Below are 26,226 nucleotides of genomic sequence, written 5' to 3' on the forward strand. Positions count from 1 at the left end.
GTGTGTGTGTGTGTGTGTGTGTGTGTGTGTGTGTGTGTGTGTGTGTGTGTGTGCATGCGTGCGTGCGTTTGGTTTGACATCTCCTGAGTGTCAACATTTAGTTCCTTGTCAACACACTGCTATTTATTTGACAAATGTCATTCTCCGCATGTAGTGAATTGGAATGGGCATCACACACTTGCATGAGGTGAACGCAGACAAATCCGGCGAACCAATCACGTCAAATTGTTACACATCCCTGACAACAGAGGACGCTGTTGGAGCAGCTGTTCTGTCTGACAAAATGCTTTTTTGTTTTAAATAACATGCTTCATTAACTCAAAAGCCAATGTTAACAATAACATTATACAATAGATAGAAGCATGATCAAATATGTTGACTATACACAATGGCTATTATCCATTATAAACAGGGGTTGAATTAGGAATACAGTGGAGCCCCTCTAACACTAATCCTAGGTTCATGTTCATATCCTGGTTCAACTCTAACCCTCAACCACAATTCAAACTTCATATCCACATCCCTGATCAACCCTAACCCTAGCCTTAACCACATCCACAACCCTAGCTTCATGTCCACATCCCAGTTCAATCCTAACTTCAACCACAACTCTAACCCTAGCTTCATGTCCACATCCCAGTTCAAGCCTAACACTAACCCTAGCTTCATGTCCACATCCCAGTTCAGCCTAACACTAACCCTAGCTTCAATTCCCACATCCCAGTTCAATGCCTAACACTAACCTAGCTTCATGTCCACATCCCAGTTCAACCTAACAACTCCTAACGCCTAGCTTCATGTCCAACATCCCAGTTCCCAAGCCTAACACTAACCCTAGCTTCATGTCCACATCCCAGGTCAACCACAACCCTAACCCCAACTTTGCATAAATCTAACCTCAACTATAGCCATATGTTCAATCCTAACCTTGGTTTATCCTATTTTTCTCTTCAAAACCTTCAAATTGCTGGAGCTTGGCTCCGTCTGTTTCTCCTTTTGACCCAAGGTGCAGGAGCCCGGTTCTAGACACCAAGTTATTTTAATTTGGCATTTATGATTATATAGATAACAGACAGAACAGGTAGAGGGCCGAACACACACGGATCCCCCACCAAATCAAACCCACCCCCATGCTCTAACAGAGCCCCACCACAAAACCAGACTTAAAGCAGACATGATATACAATGAGTAATATAATCAAATCGTTTTTTACAAATACAAAGATAAGACAATTTTTTTTTTTAAATGTAATAAAAAAATAGAGTGCAAATAATTATACAAATTCTAATTTGGGTTGGTTTATGGAGTTAGCTGGGTGAAATTAGCTGGGTTATCTACAAAGGATAGGAAAGGTTGCCAGATATTATAAAATGTAATTGCAGATCCCCTAACGGAGTAGAGTATTTTCTCTAGCTTGAGATGTTGCACAACTTCCTTTATCCAACGGTTAAAAGCAGGAGGAAACCGGTCCTTCCACTGAAAAAGATGTCTAGCTAGAAGAGAAGTAAATGCCAGCATGTTGCCCATCGAACTGTTTAGAGGGGCCTCCCTGTGGTGCCACTCCGAATAATGCAAAAAAGGCAGAAGGTTCTATAAGTCTAGAAAACGTCTAAAAAAATTGATATCCAGAAATCTTACAATTCCGGGCATGTCCAAAACGTTTAATAAAGTAGCAGGAGCCTGCTTACATCGATCACAAGTGGGATCTATTCCTGGTCTAATCTTGGATAATTGTGCCTTTGACCAATGCAGCCTATTAACTATTTTAAATTGAATTACAGCATGTATTCGACATATAGATTAAGCATGTATTCTCTGAAGCATACTCTGCCAAGTTTCGTCTGAAAGTTGTTCACCTAAATCCTCTTCCCATTGGTTCTAAAGAGAGTTCAGGGAATCCAGATTGTGCGAGTATAATAATGCATAGATCATGCTTGTGCCCCCTTTGATATAAGGGTTCACTATAAAAAATAGAATCTAGAAGGAGAGTAGGCGGGTGTGACTCCAGCCCAATTTAACCGCTGATTATACACAAAGACTCATCCATTTCACTTCTTTGTCGCAATGTTGTGACAGTATCAGAGTTTGGACACCAGAGGGCAGTGTTACTCCCTTGACTGTCTAAATTGAACCTTTATAAAACTCCATCAAGATAATGTTGGAGTACCCTCTAAGGAGAGGGATCATATAATAGATTCAGCTGTGGGCTGATTTTTTTCTTGAGCGGCGGGTCAGAGGCCGGAACATTATTACAAATAATTTGTAGACTACWAATAGAGATAAAATTTGATTAAAACATTAAAGCAGACGGGCAGGTAGTGTTCTCCTGGCATCCACCCAACCCAGATTCGTCAGTCGGACTGCCAGATAGTCAAGCGTGATTCWTTACTCCAGAGAACACGTTTTCACTGCTACAGAGTCCAATGGCAGCGAGCTTTGTACCACTCCAGCCGATGCTTGACATTGCGCATGGTGATCTTAGGCATGGGTGCGGCTGCTCGGCCATGGAAACCCATTTCATGAAGCTCCCGACAAACAGTTCTTGTGCTGACGTTGCTTCCAGAGGCAGTTTGMAACTCGGTAGTGAGTGTTGCAACTAAGGACAGACGATTTTTACGTGCTTCAGCACTCGGAGGTCGCGTTCTGTGAGCTTGTGTGACCAACCACTTCGCGGCTGAGCCGTTGTTGCTCCTAGTTGTTTCCACTTCACAATAAAAGCACTTACAGTTGAAGGGGCAGCTCTAGCAGGGCAGAAATTTTACGAACTAGGCCTCCCGAGTGGAGCAGCGGGTTAAGGCAGTGCATCACTACAGATCCGGGTTCGATAACGGGCTGTGTCGAGCCCGGGAGACCCGTGAGGCGGCGCACAATTGGCCCAGCTTCGCCCGGGTAAGGGGAGGGTTTGGCCGGCCGGGATGGCCTTGTCCCATTGCACTCTAGCGACTCTTGTGTCGGGCCGGGCGCATGCACGCTGACACGGTCGCCAGGTATATGGTGTTTCCTCCAACACATTGGTGTGGCTGGCTTCCGGGTTAAGCGAGCAGTGTGTCAAGAAGCAGTGCGGCTGCTCTAAGGGGATTTGTAAAGGGTTTAGAAGTAGTTTATAGACAATTAAGAATTCATTCAAAAGTTGAAATAACATTTCCCAAAAAGACCCACCCCTTTAAAAAAAAACAAATGTTAGGGTCTCACTGCAGGCGAGAAAAAGACAGATGACTGGTTCTAAAGTAGGCCTTTTACCTTCTTCTGCCCTGCTTTGGTGATGGCGGCCATATCAAAGAGCTGTCCGGTGTAATACTGCACTCCACTGAACAGGACCACTGCAATGGAATCTCCCTCCTTTTCTATCGTGTTCAGAATGTCCTCAGTTCTCAGCACCTCCTCGCCCTGACAGGTAAAAAAACACAGCAGTTGATCAGGGTATATAAAATGTCACTTTTAATAACTGTTAATAAACACTTTCTCAACACTCAATTTGACTCTTTATTCTCAATGTCCTTGGGTACCTTGAAAGGTGCAAATAAAAGTTCTTATTTAAGTCCTATTCCCCAAAGGTGATTTTAGAACAAAATTAAGACTAGTTTACCGGTCTGGGCTTCATGAGCAGCATGCTCTGCTTAGAGTCATATCCTCTCAACTGGATCTGAGATTCCACAGCATACTGAAGAAATTACACATGATGAACATGGTAAAACAAAAGTGGGTCAATTTACCCCACTCTCCTCCACCAACACAGAGACAACAGATAACATCTAATGGGAATAACAACAGGTGACTATTCTATTACGACAGGGTAAATGATGAAGAGTAATCTCTGCACACTTTCAAGTAGATTACAACTGTCAAACGGGTTCTTTTTCGGGCAAAAACATGAATTATGGTTGAAATGCGGTTGAAGAATGCAAATGACTTTGAACACAAAATGACCTGCAGTCATTACACCAACATCCTGTAGGTTTAAAACAAGTGCTGTGTCATTGGAATTACTCACATGGTCTGAGGGGAAAGCCTTGTCCTCAAGAAGGATTTTGTGACGTTTTGCTGTAGGTTTGTAAAAAGACAGCTGTAAAGCAAATATATAACATGTTGTTAATGTAAAGTCTCGGTATATAATGTATAGTGTATGTTTACGTTGGCAATTTGTATAAAAGTCTGACGTTATCTTACCAACAGAATATGCAGATTAACTGTTAACCCGTTCATCAAGGCAACCTCCTCAGCTTTAGCCCCTGTTGGCGCATATGCAAACACACAGGTGATTTAATTCCCATTCCTCTGATATAACTTTAGAACACATGTTTACCTAATAGCATTTAAGCTATCACAACCTACATTTTCCAAAGTACATTTTCCACACAAAAAGGCATCTGAGTTGCATGCATAACGGCCTTCAGCTGTTTGGTTTGGTTGTACTTTGCACTCTGCAAAAGATAGCACAATGCCAAGGTGCAATTACCTTTTAAAACCAATCACAGATAGGAGGTCTCTCTGTCACTCATTTTCAACAGCCCGGACAGAACGATAATAACCTATCAGAATTACCTGACAATTTAACCACGGATGTTATGAGAGCTGGAAATTACAGGCTTTTAACAGTGCTGTGTGAAAAAGGGAACAATGACCATATAGGGAACCGTGATGACTGTATATTGAAACCCTTTGTTCGCATATCGGTGCAAAACGCCTGTAAAGGTGGCAACATGCATCGTTAAATAGCCCCATCTCAGCCGTAGCTCATGATATCTATTATGATCATACAACTAACATAGAAAGTTAAATGGTAATGCATTGTATTTGATAATGCATTGAACATGTGTTATTGTATGAACTTACCAACCACATTAGCCATGAGTTCCTCTATATTGTTCTCCGCCCAGGCCCAAGGTCGAGAGCCTTGTACATGGCCATGAACACCCCTGTAAAACAGAACACATTAAAACAATGCTCACAGCTACAAGGATAGGATACACATTTCACAGATAGGACAATAGCTTTAAAAAGAGAAAGGTTCAGGGGGGACATGTCATCCTCAAATGACCATTACTGTACTTGAAATAGTTGACTAAAAACTTCAGCTGATTCAGTGTCATAAAGAGGACATTGGGGGAAACGTTGAGAGAACAACTTACATTTTAGCCCATTTATCCAACTCCTCGTCAATGTACTTCTTGGCCATTTTGGGCTGGAGGCCAAGTGAGTTCCCCACAAAGTAAATGCATTCCTTGGTGCCATCCACAAGCGTAAGGTCAGCTAAGGTAACATTAACAGTGCATTAGCACAATCGATCCACACATTTATTCGAAGAGGTTTCCCTGCATTGTTCAAATCACGGCATGCTTCTTGACCTCAGAAAGATGCTTTTGTTTTACAGTTGAAGAATATGTCATTAAAATGWTTCAACTTTCAAAKKCTTAGTTAGCTAAATGAAAGTGCTTAGTCATCTSCTTTTTTCAGRTCAACCCATATGTTGTGAGTATCTCGCTTCCAGCTATAATACATATCCCAGCAGCAAATATTTTCTGACCACATTATACCCGACCAGGGAGGCCGTTTCCTCACTGTATGTAGGATCTTGTAGACCTACATGTACAGTTGAAGTCGGAAGTTTACATACACTTAGGTTGGAGTCATTAAAACTTGTTTTTTTAACCACTCCACAAATGTCTTGTTAACAAACTATAGRTTTGGCAAGTCGGTTAGGACATCTACTTTGTGCATGACACAAGTKATTTTTCCAACAATTGTTTACAGACAGATTATTTCACTTATAATTCAATGTATCACAATTCCAGTGGGTCAGAAGTTTACATACACTAAGTATTGACTGTTCATCCTTGAGAGCAATTTCCAAACGCTTGAAGATACCACGTTTGTCTGTACAAACAATAGTCAAAAGGCCGCTCAGCAAGGAAGAAGCCACTGCTCCAAAACCGGCATAAAAAAAGCCAAACTATGGTTTGCAACTGCACATGGGGAAAAATATCATACTTTTTGGAGAAATGCCCTCTGGTCTGATGAAACAAAAATAGAACTGTTTGGCCATAATGACCATCGTTATGTTTGGAGGAAAAAGGGTTGCAAGCGAAAGAACACCATCTCAACCGTGAAGCACGGGGGTGGTAGCATCATGTTGTGGGGGTGCTTTGTTGCAGGAGGGTCTGGTGCACTTCACAAAATAGATGGCATCATGAGGAAAGAAAATTATGTGGATATACAAGCTGTCTCTTATACACATCTAGATGTGTATAAGAGACAGGTATACAGTGGGCAGGGCAAAACCATTTTGGTGATTTCTGGTATACAGTATCAACAAAATAAATCAATCCCAGCATATTTTCGGACTCATTCCGCAGTTTTTATCTGATAGCATTGGAACAATAGCATTGGAAATTCATGTTGAAAGTTCCATTTAAATTCCTAAAAACTTAAGTTGAAAACGATGCTGTCGCTGCTTCTTGATGACAAGTCATTAATAAATAGCCCAATGTCAAGACCGTTTTAAAGTATCCAAATCAATGATTGGGGACACTGCTCTGTGTAGGGTGCCGTCTTTCGGATGGGACGTTAAACGGGTGTCCTGACTCTCTGAGGTCATTAAAGATCCCATGGCACTTATCGTAAGAGTAGGGGTGTTAACCCCGGTGTCCTGGCTAAATTCCCAATCTGGCCCTCAACCATCACGGTCACCTAATAATCCCCAGTTTACAATTGGCTCATTCATCCCCCTCCTCTCCCCTGTAACTATTCCCCAGGTCGTTGCTGCAAATGAGAACGTGTTCTCAGTCAACTTACCTGGTAAAATAACGGTGAAATAAAAAAAAAATAAAAAAAAATAACCAATATGCAGAAACAGTGGGATATATTGAAAACCTATGCATATAATGTACTATCTACACATAATGCCGTGATAAAGTATTTGCCTCTTTTTGATTTTCTCTATTGTTGCATATTTTTGATACTGAATGTTATCAGATCTTCAACTAAAACCTAATAGAAGATGAACGTGAGTTTACGAATAYATTAAAATATACATATTTGATTAAATTAACAAAGTTATGCAYCACCCAATTCCCTTGTGTGAAAACGTAATTGCTCCCTTACACTCAATAACTACTCGTACTGACAGGTTGAAAACATTTGCAGTTGATCAGGGTACATAAATGTCCATTTTAATAACTGTCAATAAAATATTTKTCAATACTCAATTTCACTCTGTAAGTGTCCATGGGTATCATCTCATCCAAAAAGTTGACTCAAGTTTTCCAAAAAGCACCTGGATGATCATCAAGACTCTTGGAAGAATGTTCTATGGACAGATGAGTCAAAAGTATAACTTTTTGGACGACATGGGTCCCATTATGCCTGGTGAAAACCTAACACTGCATTCCACAGTAAGAACCTTATACCAACCTTATACCAACGGTCAAGCATGGTGGTGGTAGTGTGACGGTTTGGGGATGCTTTGCTGTCTCAGGACCTCACATGAAAAATATTAAAATGTTTGTAATAAAACAAAAAAATGATTTACAAGCAAAACCAGCCAAGATGACAATTTGTTCTTCACCTGTGGACTGTGCCTTAATCGAAGAACCATGAATTCTGTTCTGTATCAGAGAATTCTATAGGAGAATGTCAGGCCATCCGTCTGTGAACTGAAGCTGAAACGCAGCTGGGTCARGCAGCAAGATAATGATCCAAAACACACAATCAAGTATGCATCAAAATGGCTTAAAAGCAACAAATTTGAAGTTTTGGAACAGCCTAGTCAAAGTCCAGACCTAATCCCAATTGAGATGTTGTGGCAGGACTTGAAACGAGCAGTTCATGCTTGAAAACCCACAAATGTCGCTGAGTCAAAGCAGTTCTGCATGTTGAAACTACCACAACTCAAAAAACATCACTGCTTAGAGGACAACCTGCAGTACCATCAGCTACATTTTGGAATGTTGAATTTTGATACAGGAATAGAAACAGAAACACTGTTTTGGGGCTCCCGAGTGGCGCAGCGGTCTAAGGCACTGCATCTCAGTGCAAGAGGCATCACTACAGTCCCCTGTTCGAATCCAGGCTGTATAACATCCGGCCATGATTGGGAGTCCCATAGGGCGGTGCGCAATTGGCCCAGCGTCGTCCAGGTTTGGCCCGGGGTATAGGCCGTAATTGTAAATAAGAATTTGTTCTTAAAGAACTTGCCTAGATAAATAAAGCTTAAATAAAATAAATCACTCCTATCGATTATAACGTTTAAATTATTTGCGCAAGAGGGTGGAGATGAGGTTGCACGTCCTGTTAAAACTAACACAGCTCAAAAACCACACAGAACATGGGAATAATGTGTACATCACTGGTTAGAGGKCAATTTGTAGAAACAGCTAGCTACATTTTGAAGTGTTGCATGGAAAAGGAAACAAACAAACAAAAATACTTTTTCTGTTAGTTAACTTCAACGAATCACGACACACCATAGGATGTATCAACAGTGACAACGGTTCGCTGTTATTTACGTGATACTTTGACTGTCAAATCATTGTGTGGCCAGCGACGTTTACAGAGACCGCCCCGAATTATCCGTGCAATTTGAGAAAATGATAGCTGCTTTTATAATCATGCAACGCCCAGCGCGTGTGACAAAATCAACCGTACAAAACTAAAGATATTGATATGTTATAAGCAATTGATTTTGTGTCATGTTGACTATAAAACTGTTATACGAACATCACCAATCTGAGGTAAAAAAGCATGTGGAATTCCATCCAATTCGACGAGGTCAAAACGTCAGCTTGTGTAAAGTAGTGTAATATACATTAATTATATTTGGCAAAATAGTTAAATGTCTTAATTTCGGATGTAAATCCAAGCAAACTCACAGATGCTTTCAATAATCGCGTACAGTATATTTCTCACTAGTTTAAACATAAAAAAATAAAATAAAAAAAATTAAACGCTCTAATTCACAATTTAACCGGGTGCTCTAGAAAGAGCTCCCCGTAGTGACTATACAGCAGCCCATTCTTTCGACTAATTTGGGGCAAGCAAGGCTCATTGTAGCCAGAAAAACTCTGGCCACAAGTTAGTAAAGGTTTTTCTACACATAAGATAATAATTTCATCACAGACTGCTATGGGGAGACGGAGAAGCAACTAGCCAGTGCATAAAAAGCCTGCTTGCCATTTTACTTACAAGGAGGGAGTTCTGCAACTTTGGGTAATAGAAACTGTTCACGTAGATGCTTCAGTTCGTCGTGATTGTCCAGATATGTGGCTACTTCATTCGATGTCTGGCTGCATCCCAGCAGAGTAGAGACGCGCTCCAGAACCTTGCGCGGAGACATTGCGTCAAATGGGTCCATTACTGAAGTTGAAAAAAGGAAAATGATTTACAGTAATATGCAATTTACAAATAGTTATCATACAAAGCTAGTCCTTCAGGTTGGCTAAATTACCTTTATGCACGAAACAACTGCCTGCATTCCAAAGTTCAATATATTCAATTATGACAATTCAAAGTGGAGAAACAATTAAATAATTAGGTAATTACCAGATAATACAAYTATTTCCAATTTCAGTTGAATATATCCCAGTCTCTTTCACCAGTTTGAGAGTTAATCGGGACACATTCACAAGTGCTCTTTCACCCCTCGGTAAATACCCGAAGTTAGCTAATCATTGACCTCAGAGATAAACTCACTGCCGAGGTTAACGTCATTAATTCCAGCCTAGGCTACTACATGTCATTTTCAAGCTTTATTATCGATACTGTAAACAACACCTGTATCCAAAATGGGCGAAGAAGAGGCACTATGTAGACCTACTTCCTTCATAGACTGCCATGTGTTGTTTTTCATTACAGCTTATTATTTCCGTCCATTCCTTCGATTGGGCGGATGTACGTGATGAGCAGAGGTCATTGAGTCAGGAGGAACACCGTTGCATGTYTCTAATTGGTTGACAGACCTCTAATCAGCATGTCGCGAGAAGTTCTCAAACTTTTCTCTTGGACAGGGCACAGAATAACTCGCAGTAGAGGACACAGGGGTGGACTGCACATCTGGCATTTCTGGAGGGCCGGTCCTTTTTTTGCCTAGTGGGAAAAATGCAAAATGATCATTATCTGGCTAATAATGGAGGCCTCGAGGAAGAAAAACATGGTTGTTGTGGGGTCTTCAAGGGGGGGGGGGGAAATGAGCCAGTGTGTTAGAAATCCCAGAGACAATTTCTATTCCCAGTCCACCCCATGTGAGGACATCAAAAACTTTGAAATTGTAGTTTGAGGTGAAGCTCACATAYACAATATTTTTTACAGTAGCCAGGTGAGAAGACAGGTAGGTTTTGTGGGAAGGAAGGAGTACATTTTTCTGATGGATAAAGCAGTCATGGAGAGATGATTTCTGTCCCTGTGAAAGCTAGGGGGGAGCAAGTCAGGTATTAATAGGCTGTTCTTTTCTGAGTGGTTCTAGGAGGCTGTACTGCCTTCCCCTGATGCTGCTGGAGAAATGTAAATGTCTTTATGCTCCTCAGTCTTCCCACCTGCATACAGATAGAGAATGAAGTCAATAGCGTGATCCACCTTTCTTACAAGTTTACAATAGACAACACGATGCGTATTATGTCTACTTATTAGTGTACTATGGTATTCCATGGCAAGCTGATGGAAGTCTCCTGATGGTGCCTATTTAACCTGTCAGTCTATAGGAGTTGAGTGTTACCGATTTCTCATCTTCATTCATAGTGGACATTTCCTCTGCCAGTCCTAATAGTTAACGAATAGAAGGAATCAGCACTGAGCCTACAGGAAGCTCCATGATCAATTTAGAGAGAGGAGTTTCAGCGCCATGAAGAGCAAGACAAAGTTACTAAATTGAATAATATCTCAACTCCAATCCTCCTTCACCACGTTCCCCTAGCCCTTATCCAACTTTAAGTTTACCACTGACATGCAGTACCACAGGAGAAAACTTGTATCATACAGTAGCTATGTTGAAAGAACTGATTTTCAAATTCATGGGCAGGAAACATATAGATGTAACCCAGACTTAATCTATASTGATTWAGCTATTCAAAAGCAAAATACTAATAAAAACATTTAAACAAAAAACGAATACAAAATATGAAATATTTTCAAAATGTATAGGAGCTCTTTGCCTATGCGACCTCACAGCGCCATGTCAAAATGTGTAGAACAGCATGAGATTAGCTATGAAACTGCAAAGGTTTCTCTCTGCCCATGGCCTTGCGCTACTTCACTGCATGCATCCCAATGGTAGACTGCCTCGAACAAATCATCCCCTTCAATGCTGCAGACATCAGGAGGTGATCCTTAGCTTAACAGTGTCATAGCAAATAACCAGTCTTCCATTAAGGCACCAGTCATGAAGGGTAGTCAAACACAAACCCTTCAAAACGTCATAATAAGCCATTGCATATTTGTTTCACTTCTACATGCTATAAACGGCTAATTTTGGATGTTTGGTTGCTTTAGGAGGGATATCTGTCTGACAATTACATCAAAATGTCTCATGTAGGAAGTAGTCAATTCTGAAGAAGGAGAGGCTGAGGAAGAGGTTGGTTCCAACCCACCTTATTCCCTGTAAATAGTGCTCTACTTTTGACAAGAGCCATATGGGCCATGGTCAAAAGTAGTGCACTACATAGGGAATAGTTGTTTGTTGTAGTACTGTATACAATGGAGCTGTCCCAGAGGTAACCTTGCTTCTTTTGTTTTTTTCACCACGAACAGAACTCCTCTTCTTCAAACAAGCCCAAGCATCTCACATTGTAACAATATCTGAAAGCAGCATACACGTGTAGAGATCCTTTATCTATACCTCTTCACAATACAATTGAAAGTAAATGGTGTACTTTTTTAGAGTGTATCCACTATCCTCTATCTCCCCCACTCCATTGCAGTCTACTCACACAGATAACTGTATTTTGTTTCAATGTCAGCTATATTTTGAAGGTCTTGGATAGCTTGTACTGTATGTTGGGATCTGACAAGTGCTGACCTCCATGGTTTTAATGGACTCTTCTGTGGCTCATTTGTAAGAAGAGGGGTGCTCTCTGCTGCCTCTGCTTTGTGCTGGGACAGGTCTCCAGGGCCCTCTTCTTCAGAAACATGGAGGACAACACATCTTTATGGGCTACATGACCTCCTTACTGAGCACTATTGACTGGTTGTCAGCTAGCCTTCTAGACAATGATGCTGGAATTGGTCTCTCTTATTGTCTTTTGTCCTCTCTTTTTCATCTTCTCTCTCTCGCTCTCTTTCACTCGCTCTCTCAATTCAATTCAAGGGCTTTATTGGCATGGGAAACATGTTACCATTGCCAAACCAAGTGAAATAGGTAATAAACAAAAGTGAAATAAACAATCAAAATGAACAGTAAACATTACACTCACAGAAGTTCCAAAAGAATAAAGACATTTCAAATGTCGTATTATGTCAATATGCAATGTTGTAGTGATGTGCAAATAGTTAAAGTACAAAAGAGAAAATAAATAAACATAAATATGGGTTGTATTTACAATGGTGTTGGTTCTTCACTGGTTGCCCTTTTCTTGGGGCGACAGGTCACAAATATTGCTGCTGTGATGGCACACTGTGGTATTTCACCCAGTCGTGAAATACTGGGTGAAATCTCTCTCTCTCTCTCTGTGTTTGTGTGTACATGAAAAGAAAAAGCCCTGTAGGGGGCAGCAAAGTACCGCACACTATTCATTTGGATGAACATATGATAATAAGGAACCTAAAATATCACATAAGCCAAGACAAGGGAGTGGAAATACATCTACGGGCGAGGATAAGCTGCAGCCCTAGACAAGCTGGGTACATTAGCCTTCCACAAGAGTGTCTGGTTGTGTATGTTGGATGTCATTTCTAATTTCAGTACTTCACCTCTGTGATTGCCCAGGAGGGGGTGGAGAAGGCCCTTGCACTCTGGACCTGTCTGTCTTCTGACTAAGACTGTACTGTAAGCTCCACTGGTGAGGCTCTGGCTCCACCAGTGTAGTATAAGACAGTTAGCAAGGCAGGCAGCAGCTGCTTCTGTTCATCCATTACGCCGGGGGACTGGAACACTCAGCTAGCTAACTCCCTCCTAGGACACTGACCTCCTTTGTGGTGCTCGATTGAAATTCAGGAGCCTGCCCCCGTACCAGTACCCCAGGTCCAGCACAAGTCTGTAAACAATCAGGGGCATATGGGTGAGGAATGATAATCTCTGAAAACTGATAGATGGGATGAGACGGGATGTGATGAGATGGGATCCCTGGCTGTGATCCCACTCTGAGGGTGTCTCAGAGGGAGTGGGATATGCAAAAAACACATTTCCATTTCCTGACACTCGTACAGGTTGTCCACTTGTACATGCAGTGAAACAGGACAAATATAAGCACCCCCTATTTGACCTTGACCTTTGACATACACACACATACACACTGCATTGACATACAGTGAATAGTTTTGCAATTACACTACATTATTACCTCCACATCAGTTGGGGTATTTTATCTGTGTCGTTAGGCTGCCCCTGGCCCTGCATATTCCATATTTGAAAAAGAGCATGGAGAGTGGGGCTGCCGCAGTCTAATAGAGAGAATGGAGGGACCATCCGGCTGCATCTCCTCAGGGGAAACCAAACCAGAGAGATCAGACAGTGGCCGAATCACTACAGTTTAAGATCTGGCAGGAACAGTGGTGGGACTTGACTGAGAGGAGACAAAAGGAGAGGAAACTAATTATTACGTTTAACGGACTAAAGAGGGTTTCATATTCACAATGGGCCCTGCAGAGAAAAAGCCCTTTGTCACTCAGATTACTGGACTAAATCAGAGTTTCCCGAACTCGGTCCTAGGTCGTTTTCATTGTCCCCGTGCATGTTTTTTTGGGGGGGAGGGGCAAAGCCGAGTTTAGACAGTGGTGGAAAAAGTACTCAAAAGTCATACTTGAGTAAAAGTAAAGATACCTTAATAGAAAATGACTCAAGTAAAAGTGAAAGTCACCTAGTAAAATTCTACTTGAGTAAAAGTCTAAAAGTATTTGGTTTTAAGTATACTTAAGTATCAAAAGTAAATGGAATTGCTAAAATGTACTTAAGTATCTAAAGTAAAAGTATTAATCATTTCAAATCCCTTATATTATGCAAACCAGACATCACAATTTTCTTGTTTTTCATTTATTTACGGATAGCCATGGGTGCACTACAACACTCTGACATTAATTTACAAACAAAGCATGTGTTTAGTGAGTCCACCAGATCAGAGGCAGTTGGGATGACCAGGGATGTTGTCTTGCTTGATAAGTGTGTGAATTGGACTATTTTCCTGTCAAAATGTAACATGTACTTTTGGGTGTCAGGGAAAATGTATGGCGTAAAAAGTACATTATTTTCTTTAGGAATGTAGTGAAGTAAAAGTAAAAGTTGTCGAAAATATAAATAGTAAAGTAAAGTACAGATATCCCAAAAAACGACTTAAGTAGTAGTTTTACTTAAGTACTTTACACGACTGAGTTTAGAAAACCCTGGACTAAATGGATTATTCTTCTGGAACACATTATCCCTTTAAAAGTGCTGAGTTTTGTGTACCTCAATATTCTAAGAATTGTCAGTAATCTTACTGACAATTCTTAGAATACACTACTGTAGATTAAGGTGAAGAGATATGCATGTATGTAATTCCCTACTGTCAATTAAATTATGGTCGCGCTCTCTCTCTCGCTCTCTCTCTCTCTCTCTCTCTCTCACTCACGAGAAACATCGTCACGTTTACAAATGAGAGGACAGGATATGTCATGTAGACCCTCAGTATTGAAAAGTGTTAGAAACATTATCTCCACGCGCCGGTAGCCCTAACTCCCTCCCGCCTTCCTCCCCTCCTACCTTTTCTATCTCTCGCACGCTTTCACAGTGTCCTCCACTCGCTCACATACAGCTGGGAAGAGGTAAAGGTAAAACGCAAAGGTTTGCGTGACAAGCGAAGTGGCTATCTACAGTTGACATTTCTGAACGTTATAACCGGACCAGGACGTGAGTGGATGAAGTGCTGCGGCCAGTTTTGATCCGCAACGATGTCCGACTTTATTTTAGCTTTTTTGACCATATCGGGATTATTTCAAATTGCTAAAATGCTGACAACTGCGGGGGCAGATCAAGGTAAAACAAGTTCATGTTGTGCTATTACTGTCGAAAAGCCATCTATTAGTATCTTATCATCATCATCATCATCATCATCACATCACAATCATAGATTTCCAAAATCATTTTATGACCTTGTCCTTGGCTTTTTTGTCATGTAGGCCTATGTGTTGTGTTCTTTAGCAAGCCGTGTAACAAATCTCTGAATTACAAATCTCTGCATTACGTGTGTGATGTGCACTGTCACTAATAATGCGAATTCTCATGGAAGTTTTTGTATGCTATTATTATAGATAACATGCATGATGCAGAAGATGAACAGAAGTCTGCTCTATTCATCTAGTGATTTAAACCAAATAACATATGATTATTTGATATTGTATAACTGAGCATTAGGTAGGCTACCACTTTCCTTTTGTGGTTTTAACTTTATAACCCACCCACATGAACCATTTTGTTGCAAAGGCTTAACAATACGGGCTTGTTGAAATATATGTATAACAGATGGGAATTAATTCATCATTATTTGCTAATGTTCAGGGCTATATGCAGTTGAACATGTATCCATGAAAAACAATAATCACGCAAAGAAACTCCATACAAAGGTACCAAATACTCAAATACGATCGTAGGCTGTATACCTGCTCAACGTCACTATGTCCACTAAGATACTGGCTACTGGTTAATGAAACTCATCTGGTCAGCTTGTTCATTACATGCTCACCTGTTTAGCCTGCCCGACCAATATCAACCTCTGAAATATGGGCTAGGCTACTGCCGGAGGAAGACCTTACGTCCAACACTAGATCGACCATAAACGACCAACCATCATTACAGTTTATCCACAGTCGACTTTTTTTATAGAGGTAATCCAATATTGACAACTCCGTTGCTGCCTTAGCAAATACGAATTGTGTCTTAATGATAGAGAATATGGAGTAAACATACTCAGACAGAAATAGATCTGTTCCTTCCATACATGTTTTCAGTGGCTGGCAGAGGTGACACCACAGGTTAAAGAAAATGGTATGGCAAAATGAATTTGTGTTTTTTCTGGGGCATGGAGTTTTTCCTGGACTTATGACCTGGTCAGGTAAAACTCTGTGTACTATTCGTAGGCTATGACAAAATGTTATTGCTATAGATCGCGTCCCTTATCATCTGTGCTATGACTATAGGGCTGGGTTTTTTCTTGTCGGGTCATGTGAATTGGAAACACTCCTGGCCTAAGGTGGATCAAACCCGTTCGAACGACCACAAGCCTTGTCACGAGCCAGAGACAACAATTACATTGGACAACAAAGGCCAGTGACACTAAATCTCACAACAAAATGTGGWAAAAGTCCAGGGGTGTGAACACTTTCTGAATGCACTACATTCTGTAGTTTACTATAGCAGGGCTGTGTTATGCAAAACATTTGTCAATGTCTTTAAATATTAATTMCACTCTATACACACACACAATGTTAATCAGTAGACTTTGAAAAATAAATTTTTGAAATAAAAAATATTGTCATTTTATGTTATAAAACCTTTTATTTGTTCATCTGATTACAAAGTTTGTCTGCAATTATTAATTATGTAAGCTTTGTGTAAAGCATGGTTACATGTAACACTATACAGTCGTGGCCAAAAGGTTTGAGAATGAAACAAATATTAATTTCCACAAAGTTTGCTGCTTCAGTGTCTTCAGATATTTTTGGCAGATGTTACTATGGAATGCTGAAGTATAATTACAAGCATTTCATAAGTGTCAAAGGCTTTTATTGACAATTWCATGAAGTTGATGCAAACCCTTCTTTTTCATCAGTCACATCCTGACTGATGGCAGCCCATTCTTGCATAATCAATGCTTTGAGTTTGTCAGAATTTGTGGGGTTTTGTTTGTCCACCCYCCTCTTGAGGATTGACCACAAGTTCTCAATGGGATTAAGGTCTGGGGAGTTTCCTGGCCATGGACACAAAATATAGATATTTTGTTCCCCGAGCCACTTAGTTATCAATTATACCTTATGGCAAGGTGCTCCATCATGCTGGAAAAGGCATTGTTCGTCACCAAACTGTTCCTGGATGGTTGGGAGAAGTTGCTCTCGGAGGATGTGTTGGTACCATTCTTTATTCATGGCTGTGTTCTTAGGCAACATTGTGAGTGAGCCCACTCCCTTGGCTGAGAAGCAACCCCACACATGAATGGTCTCAGGATGCTTTACTTTTGGCATGACAGAGGTCTGATGGTAGCGCTCACCTTGTCTTCTCCGGACAAGCTTTTTTTCCGGATGCCCCAAACATCAGAAGGAGATTCATCAGAGAAATGACTTTACCCCAGTCCTCAGCAGTCCAATCCCTGTACCTTTTGCAGAATATCAGTCTGTCCTGATGTTTTTCCTGGAGAGAAGTGGCTTCTTTGCTGCCCTTCTTGACACAGGCCATCCTCCCAAATCTTTCGCCTCACTGTGCGTGGAGATCTGCAACTCACACCTGCCTGCTGCCATTCCTGAGCAAGCTCTGTACTGGTGGTGCCCCGATCAACTGTAGGATACCGTCCTGGCGCTTGATGGACTTTCTTGGAGGCCCTGAAGCATTCTTCACAACATTTGAACCGCTCTCCTTGAAGTTCTTGATGATCCGATAAATGGTTGATTTAGGTGCAATCTTACTGGCAGCAATATCCTTGCCTGTGAAGCCCTTTTTGTGCAAAGCAATGATGACGGGATGTGTTTCCTTGCAGGTAACCATGGTTGACAGAGTAGAACAATGATTCCAGGCACCACCCTCCTTTGAAGCTTCCAGTCTGTTATTCGAACTCAATCAGCATGACAGAGTGATCTCCAGCCTTGTCTTCGTCAACACTCACGCATGTGTTAACGAGAAAATCACTGACATGATGTCAGCTGGTCCTTTTGTGGCAGGGCTGAAATMCAGTGGAAATGTTTTTGGGGATTCAGTTCATTTGCAAGGCAAATAGGGACTTTGCAATTAATTGCAATTCATCTGATCACCCTTCATAACATGCTGGAGTATTTGCAAATTGCCATCATACAAACTGAGGCAGCAGACTTTGTGAAAATGTATATTTGTGTCATTCTCAAAACTTTTGGCCAAGACTGTACACTTTGTAACAAGGCAGGGAGGGTTACATTGAACACAATTCTGTATGTGTAAGTCATAAAACAAATATGCTTGTGTTGTTGTCTTGGTCTCTATCTGGCCCACCAGAGATTGGTTCCCTGGTGCTCACTGTAGGAACTGATTGCCTTTAGAATTCATATATTCAATCATTAAATCAGCTACTTTCAACATTTTCATTGAAAATAATATCCCCCATTTCTATAGCACTCTATTCTAACCAAACCTGCATTACCAGTTCATAACAGTAGGTGTCACTATGCACTCGCTAGTTGAAAAGACCGATGTCATGATGGCTGCTTGTCTCTGTATTTGTGAAAGTTATGGTGGTGCTAGAAACCATCAATTCTATATTTCTGCATTTGCCATACATCTGTTAAGGTTGGACAAATGTGTTCATATTGTCTGTGTAGACTGCTCTGTGGCAGAATTTGTAGGTTTTGTACTTTGAACAAAAACATTTGTTTGTATTTACCAGCAGTGGAAATAAAATAATATGCCAACGAACAATACTGGTTAGCTGCTGGCTGCATGATTGCATAAAACTAGCTAGCTAATGTTAGCTACCTAGCTATTTAGCTAGCCTACTCTAAAAACGTTAGTAGTTTTGTTAGCTAGCTATAGATTGGATCATTCTAGATAGTTTTAGAGGACAACTCAGCTGCTTTTTTAAACTGCTTTTATTATCACATACCTTGTTTTTCATGAAAATGTGTGTTCACTCTATCATGCGGCAGGAAACCAGGCAGACAGGAGAGGAGAGTTTCCACTAGATAACACATTCATTCAGATTCCACAGATCAGAGAGGAGCGTGAACAAAGAAAGAAACCAAGTCAAATCAAATCAAATTTTAWTGGTCACATCCATATATTTAGCAGATGTTATTGCAGGTGTAGAGAAACGCTTGTGTTCCTAGCTCCAGTAGTGCAGTAATATTTAATAATGCACAACAATACACACAGGTCTAAAAGTGGAATTAAGAAATATATAAATAATAGGATGAGCAATGTCGGAGTCCGGAGTATAAATATATACGTATACAGTACCAGTCAAAAGATTGGACACACCTACTCATTCAAGCGTTTTTCTTTATTTGTACTATTTTCTACATTGTAGAAACCAAAAAWGTGTTAAACAAATCAAAATATATTTTAGATTTTAGATTCTTCAAAGTAGCCACCCTTTGCCTTGATGACAGCTTTAAACACGCTTGGCATTCTCTCAACCAGCTTCACGAGGAATGCTTTTCCAACAGTRTTGAAGGAGTTCCCACATATGCTAAGCACTTGTTGGCTGCTTTTCCTTCAGTATGTGGTCCAACTCATTCTAAACCATCTCAATTGGGTTGAGGTCGGGTGATTGTGGAGGCCAGGTCATCTGATGCAGCACTCCATCACTCTCCTTCTTGGTCAAATAGCCCTTACACAGCCTGGAGGTGTGTTTTGGGTCATTGTCCTGTTAAAAAAACAAATGATAGTCACACTAAGCGCAAACCAGATGGGATGGCGTATTGCTGCAGAATGCTGTGGTAGCCATGCTGGTTAAGTGTGCCTTGAATTCTAAATAAATCACTGACAGTGTCACCAGCAAAGCACCCCCACACCATCATACCTCCGGAGATCATCCGTTCACCTACTCTGTGACTCAGAAAGAGTAGGTGAAAAATCTCAACAACAAAAGAAATCTCAAATTTGGACTCATCAGACCAAAGAACAGATTTCCACCGGTCTAAAGTCCAAAGCTTGTGTTTCTTGGCCCAAGCAAGTCTCTTCTTCTTATTGGTGTCCTTTAGCAGCAATTCGACCATTAAAGGCCTGATTCCCACAGTCTCCTCTGAACAGTTGATGTTGACATGTGTCTGTTACTTGAACTCTGTGAAGCATTTCTTTGGGCTGCAATCTGATGTGCAGTTAACTCGAATGAATTTATCTTCTGCAGCAGATGTAACTCTGGGTCTTCCTTTCCTGTGGCGGTCCTCATGAGAGCCAGTTTCATCATAGCGCTTGATGGTTTTTGCCATTGCATTTGAAGAAACTTTAAAAGTTCTTGACATTTTCCATATTGACTGACCTTCATGTCTTAAAGTAATGCTGGACTGTCGTTTCCCTTTGCTTATTTGAGCTGTTCTTGCCATAATATGGACTTAGTKTTTTACCAAATAGGGCTATCTTCTGTATACCTTGTCACAGCACAACTGATTAGCAAAAACGCATTAAGAAGGAAAGAAATTCCACAAATGTACTTTTAACAAGACACACCTGTTAATTGAAATGCATTCCAGGTGACTACCTAATGAAGCTGCTTGAGAGTGCAAAGCTGTCATCAAGGCAACGGTTGGCTACTTTGAGGAATCACAAATAAATGAAATGTATTTTGATCTGTTTAACACTTTTTTGGTTACTACATGATGCCATATGTGTTATTTCAAAGTTTCCATGTCGTCACTATTATTCTACAATATACAAAATAGTAATAATAAAGAAAAACCCTGAAATGAGTAGGTGTGTCCACACTTTTGACTGGTACTGTATGTGATGGGATGTACAGACAATATAGACATCATGGACAGTACGTGGATAGATTATTTTGTATATCTGAAGGATAGAATAATGTATATATACAGCAATAGTTGAATAAGATGGCATTGACTAGAATACAGTATATACTGTACATATGACATTAATTAAACAGTGCAGAGTGCAGAGAGTCAGTGCTATCAGGATGCTTGGGATGTCTCAACACTAACTTTACCCCATTGAAGTTGACATTTTAAATGGTTAAGGTAAGGGTTATGGTTAGGGTTAGGGTTTAGAGTAGAGATGTCCCAAGGAACCCGGATAGCACTAACCGAGTGCCGAGTCAAACAACGAGGTGCTGGTGCAACCAAACTGGTTGTTGAGAGGCGTGGTTGATAAGGCTCTGTGGGCTGTAGCTAGGAAACCACTGTGACTGATAAGTGAATCCACCAGTCGCAGTGAGCGTGGGGGTTACCGTGTGAATTCCCAGTAACAGGGTTGTATTCACTAGACAAAACAAAGGCAAACAGGCTAAAGTTGGGGGAGATACTATGTCAACTTGTCCAATAAGAAACGCCTGCTTTCTTTTCCATTGCATTTTTCCCCCCAATCACATAAACTAATGAATATGTCTGGTAAACGTGTTTGGTGKTGCCTCTTTAAAAGTGGTTTGGCGGTGCAGAACCAGATTGAAAYGAACTGGGGCAAATGCTGTCTCGCCACAAGTTTTCTGGCAGCCRTGGTGGCTGTGGTACATTACCTAATTCACTGTACAGTTACAGTGCATTTTGAGCCTCCACATTTTCAAGTGTGTAACAGCAAGTACCTCATGCCACACATTGGCAGCACTATCTATGCATCTCCTTCATGGTTAAGTGGACGGAAGCGTTTTGTGCTTATCATCCCGACAGACTAGTTGGCCCAATCCAATGTAGCTGAACCAATGGAATGTCACAGCTCAGAATCTTGRAAATGGSACCCTATTCCCTACACAGTGCACTACTTTTGACCAGGGCCCATGTATGGAATAGGGTGCCATTTGGGACGAAAGCACAGTAATAACTTTTCTTCCAAGGACTCAGATATGAATTGAGGCACCGTATCCTCCAGAGAAATAGCAGTGGAGATTTTAGCCTATTAAATATTACTGTACCGCCTCTCTCCCCGATGAGGGTTGAAGCAAAGCCTGGCTATAGGCCTATGTGTGTCTAAACTAGGAGGAATTCAAGGATCTTTCCTCTACAAAGGTTAAATGGTTAAATTAAAAGGCTTTTTCTGATATGCTGAGAGGTGACACTTTAAAACGAATCACAGAATGAATGTTTGTCTTGGAGGTCAGTTCCTGAATATTTGAATGTAAGGTGGTATAGGACATTTGAACATTTGGCAAAGTGTGTAAAGTAACTAAGATAGCTATATATATAGTATATATATTAGTATATTAGTATATTTGTATACTAATTTGTATATTAGTAATATACTCTTACTTCTAAAAAACAAGTTGTGACATACATTTACATTATACCATTACTGCTACACGTTTAACCCTCAAGCTACTAACATATTTTACATACATCGATTACCAACTGGGGTCATTTTGACCCCAATAACAAACTTTTGGAAAAAGAAACAATCATCACAAAGTATCAACTTATTTCTTATCAAAACATCGTTACACATGTAATTAATGTTATCTGAAATAAAAAATGACCAAAACATACTGTTATTTTAGCAAAATTACATTTAATTAGCATATTTTTTAGAAAATGTGCAGSTGTTTTCCAATGTACAATACACAATAGTACWAAAAAAAAACATGTTTACCATCATTTGATTAAATTATCATTTKGTTTTCAGAATTTTGAAGTAAATATTTATTTTGTTGTATTTATGTGGTATCAACGASTGCCATTTAAAGTGGCAGTTGACCAACATTTAAAATAAACATAATTTTACTGACAAAAAGTGATTCAATTCAGTTKAAAAAGTGGTCCTGGGAGACATTGACCAAAAATATGGCTTCGTTTTTTAAGTGTAACTTACCCCACAGTCAGCATTAGCATTGCTGTTATTGAAACAATGGTGGTACAGCCTATGACAGGATGTTTCAAAAAGCATACCCAAATCCTCAAATTCACTTCAAAKCGAATGGTATAGCTTATCATACATAGTAAGTTACACATATAGAATATTGGAGGATATTATAGGAATRCTGGTGTTTATAGAATATTTTCAGTATAATCTTTTTTTCTTCTGATAATACACACCAACACAGCATAAATGCTGCTTTTCAACTGTAACACCAGTGTGACACCATTATGTTATACTAGGGACATTGTTGTTTCCATAGCTAGGGCTGACAGTAAGGACTTGTGAAGAGCAGAATCAACAACCTCTGCATAATCAAAACAGTTGCTTTGTGAGAAAGTGTTAAAGGTTACAGTTAGCCATTGTTATGTAAATGCAGGCTGAAAAGTACCAGTGGCCTGGCTTTGGTCCCAGGTAAGAGCAGGTCTGCCGGAGCCATGGCCCACACTCCTAGAGAAAAAGGTTCTGGATAGAACCAAAAATGGTTCTATGTTTGCTTCATATATGGCAGCCCTTACGGTTCTATATAAAACAGAAATTGGTTCCATATAGAKCCCTATATAGAACCKTATATGGAACCCTATATGGAACCCAACGGTTCTATATGGAACCAGTTTTGGTTCGGTGAAGAAGAACCCCTGGAGTTCTGATCAAAGAACCCTACAAAAAGGTTAGGGGTGACATATATGAAGAAAGCAATAGAACCCTTTTCTTCGTTTTTTTAAGAGTGCAGTGAGACACGGGTGCTGGCCAGCATAAATGGAAACAGAAATGTTTTTGCCTTTTGGGTAAAACACTGGCGTAAAACCTGTGTGAAAATGCACCCCCTATGTGTATATTCATGGGTAGTTGGTTTCTGTATTACAGTTTTACCAAGTAAGCATGCCACTGACATAGCCTTTTGAGCTGTATTGACTGCAATTAAGCATATATCTAAGGTCATTTAGATTTTGTACATGGTCAATCAATCAATCAATAKATATAATTTATTTATGAAGCCCTTTTTACATCAGCAGATGTCACAAAGTGCTACACAGAAACCCAGCCTAAAACCCCAACAGCAAGCAATGCACATGTAGAAGCATGGTGGCTAGGAAAAACTCCTTAGAAAGGCAGGAACTTAGGAAMAAACCTAGAGAGGAACCAGGCTCTGAGGGGTGGCCAGTCCTCTTCTGGTTGTGCCGGGTGGAGATAGTACATGGCCATTAAGGCCAGCTTGTTCTTCAAGATGTTCAAACGTTCATAGARGCTTCACTCAMTCTGGAGATCTGGTCATACTTAGTTATACAGTTATATTCATAGGTGAGTACATTAAGGTTCTCCATCTCTGAAGGTGATCTGTCRATCTGGTCAAAATCATCCTCTGATGACATAATCCGTCTTTTGGATGGGACGTTAAACGGATGTCCTGACTTTCTGTGGTCACCAAAAAATCTCATGGCTCTCATGGAAAGAGTAGGCTTGTTAACGGCAGGTGGCCTAGTGGTTAGAGCATTGGACTAATAACCGAAAGGTTGCAAGATCGAATCCCTGAGCTGACAAGGTAAAAATCTGTCGTTCTGCGCCTGAACAAGGCAGTTAACCCACTATTCCTAGGCCGTCATTGAAAATAAGAATTTATTCTTCACTGACTTGCCTAGTTGAATAAACATTTTAAAAAATGTAATTAAATAAAAACTCCGGTGTCCTGGCTAAATTCCCAATCTGGCCCTCACGCCATCATGGCCACCTAAACATCCCCAGCTTCCAATTGGCTCATTCAAATAAAGGTCCTACTTATAAAATTACTATAGGCAGAATTGGGTGGTTTTGGCTGGGGTCTAAATTACCCTAAAGGACTTGAATTAAAAATAAATAAAAAAATTGATACGGAAACACTAAGCAATGATTTAGATTTGTTTASAACAAGTTGAATGACAAAATCATGAACATGTGGAACAATTGAATAAACCACCTTTGGGCTATGATCACAAATATGCCTCTGGGGTCAAAAAGACCCTAGACGGTAGCTTGAGGGTTAAATACTTGTTTGATGCAATTGTAGGACAGTACAATACTGTTATTGTGTGACCTTATGKCCTTATGATGCTATGACTTTGTGGTGCGATGACCTTATGGTGCTATGACCTTATGGTGCTATGTTTATGTCTTTATGACCTTATGACCTATTCTCAAACAGTACTTCAGACTTTACACTGTCTAGACTCCTCTAGCAGGTGTCGTCGTCGATCTGACTTTGGTTAATATTTAGCACCAAAAAAGAAGAAGAAGTAATCACAGTTATAGAAGTGTAAAAGAGGGTAAACATTGATGATGTCGTGTTTCAGCCCATTTCTAATTATCCTCCAAGTGGGTCGCTTTGTTCCCCCGTCAGACTGTAATAAATCATCACTGCATCACAATAACATTCTCGTGCTTAATAGCAACATCCTGTGTGTGTGTGTGTGTGTGTGTGTGGTGTGTGTGTGGTGTGGTGTGTGTTGTGTGGTGTGTGCGTGCGTGCATGTGGGTGTGTGTTGTTCTGGATTTCATGTATGTATGTGGGCTATCTACACTGAAGAAACACAAAATATAATTCCATGGAATTGTACTTCTTTATATGAAAAGTCATTCCTGACAGACCCCTTAAAAGTCTGTACTCTGCTTCTGCATGGGCACACATCCTCCTGAGTGCCCAGGGTGAAATAGAAGGAAAAAGAAGAGAGGGAGAGTGAGAGAGAGGGATATAGACAGAGAGAGAGAGAATGCGAGAGAGAGAGAGAGAGAGCGAGAGAAAGAAAGAGAGAGAGAGAGAAAGACAATGCGAGAGAGAGAGAGAGAGAAAGAGAGAGAAAGAGAATGCGAGAGAGAGAAAGAAAGAGAATGTGAGCGAGAGAGAGAGAGAAAGAGAGAGAGAGAGCGAGCAGTAAGCTTGGGTTGCATCAGGTTGCAATGAATTAAGCCCACTTCTGTCTCAAAGAGGCTGTTAGCCTTTTGTAACACTATAATGCACATTTGCTCTGCAATGCACCATCCCTGAATCCACAGTTATAAAAGGGGATATAGAGCATATTTCATTTGTCCTTTGTTTGAAAATGGATGACAACCATCTCACTAGGAGAAGTTGATCCTGTATCCTCCTTGTCCTTGAAATGGTAATTAGCCTACTTAAATGTGTTGAGATAATGGACTCTGAAATCTAGATATTCACAACAACACCCAGATCAGTATTCCATTTATGTCATCAATCACCAGGATTCTTCTTAATTTGCTGCTAAGTGGTCTTTATCATTAGTGCCTCTCTGTCTCTCCTTCGCTGCATTAATAAAATACAATTCATTTTCCACGACTTGACCTTATGGCACCAGCTTCAAGGTGCAGAG

At 40.5% G+C, this 26,226-nt stretch overlaps 2 protein-coding genes across 2 annotated transcripts in view; one reads left to right on the top strand and one right to left on the bottom strand.

Annotated features, from left to right (window-relative positions):
- The window catches only part of LOC111953727 (kynureninase), a 14,208-nt gene extending 4,322 nt beyond the window's left edge, over positions 1–9,886 (bottom strand). Inside the window, 8 exon segments of the mRNA XM_070435533.1 lie at positions 3,225–3,387; positions 3,587–3,661; positions 3,992–4,063; positions 4,168–4,229; positions 4,834–4,916; positions 5,130–5,250; positions 9,181–9,351; positions 9,538–9,886. Of these exon segments, the coding sequence (XP_070291634.1) occupies positions 3,225–3,387; positions 3,587–3,661; positions 3,992–4,063; positions 4,168–4,229; positions 4,834–4,916; positions 5,130–5,250; positions 9,181–9,349 (745 nt within the window). The 5' untranslated portion in view covers positions 9,350–9,351; positions 9,538–9,886.
- Positions 9,887–15,066: 5,180 nt separating this feature from the next.
- LOC111953345 (low-density lipoprotein receptor-related protein 1B-like) overlaps positions 15,067–26,226 on the top strand; it is a 232,446-nt gene continuing 221,286 nt past the window's right edge. The window contains 1 exon segment of the mRNA XM_070435534.1: positions 15,067–15,151. Within this exon segment, the coding sequence (XP_070291635.1) occupies positions 15,067–15,151 (85 nt within the window).

The sequence above is a fragment of the Salvelinus sp. IW2-2015 genome, linkage group LG27, assembly GCF_002910315.2.
Source record: "Salvelinus sp. IW2-2015 linkage group LG27, ASM291031v2, whole genome shotgun sequence".
Lineage (NCBI taxonomy): Eukaryota > Metazoa > Chordata > Actinopteri > Salmoniformes > Salmonidae > Salvelinus > Salvelinus sp. IW2-2015.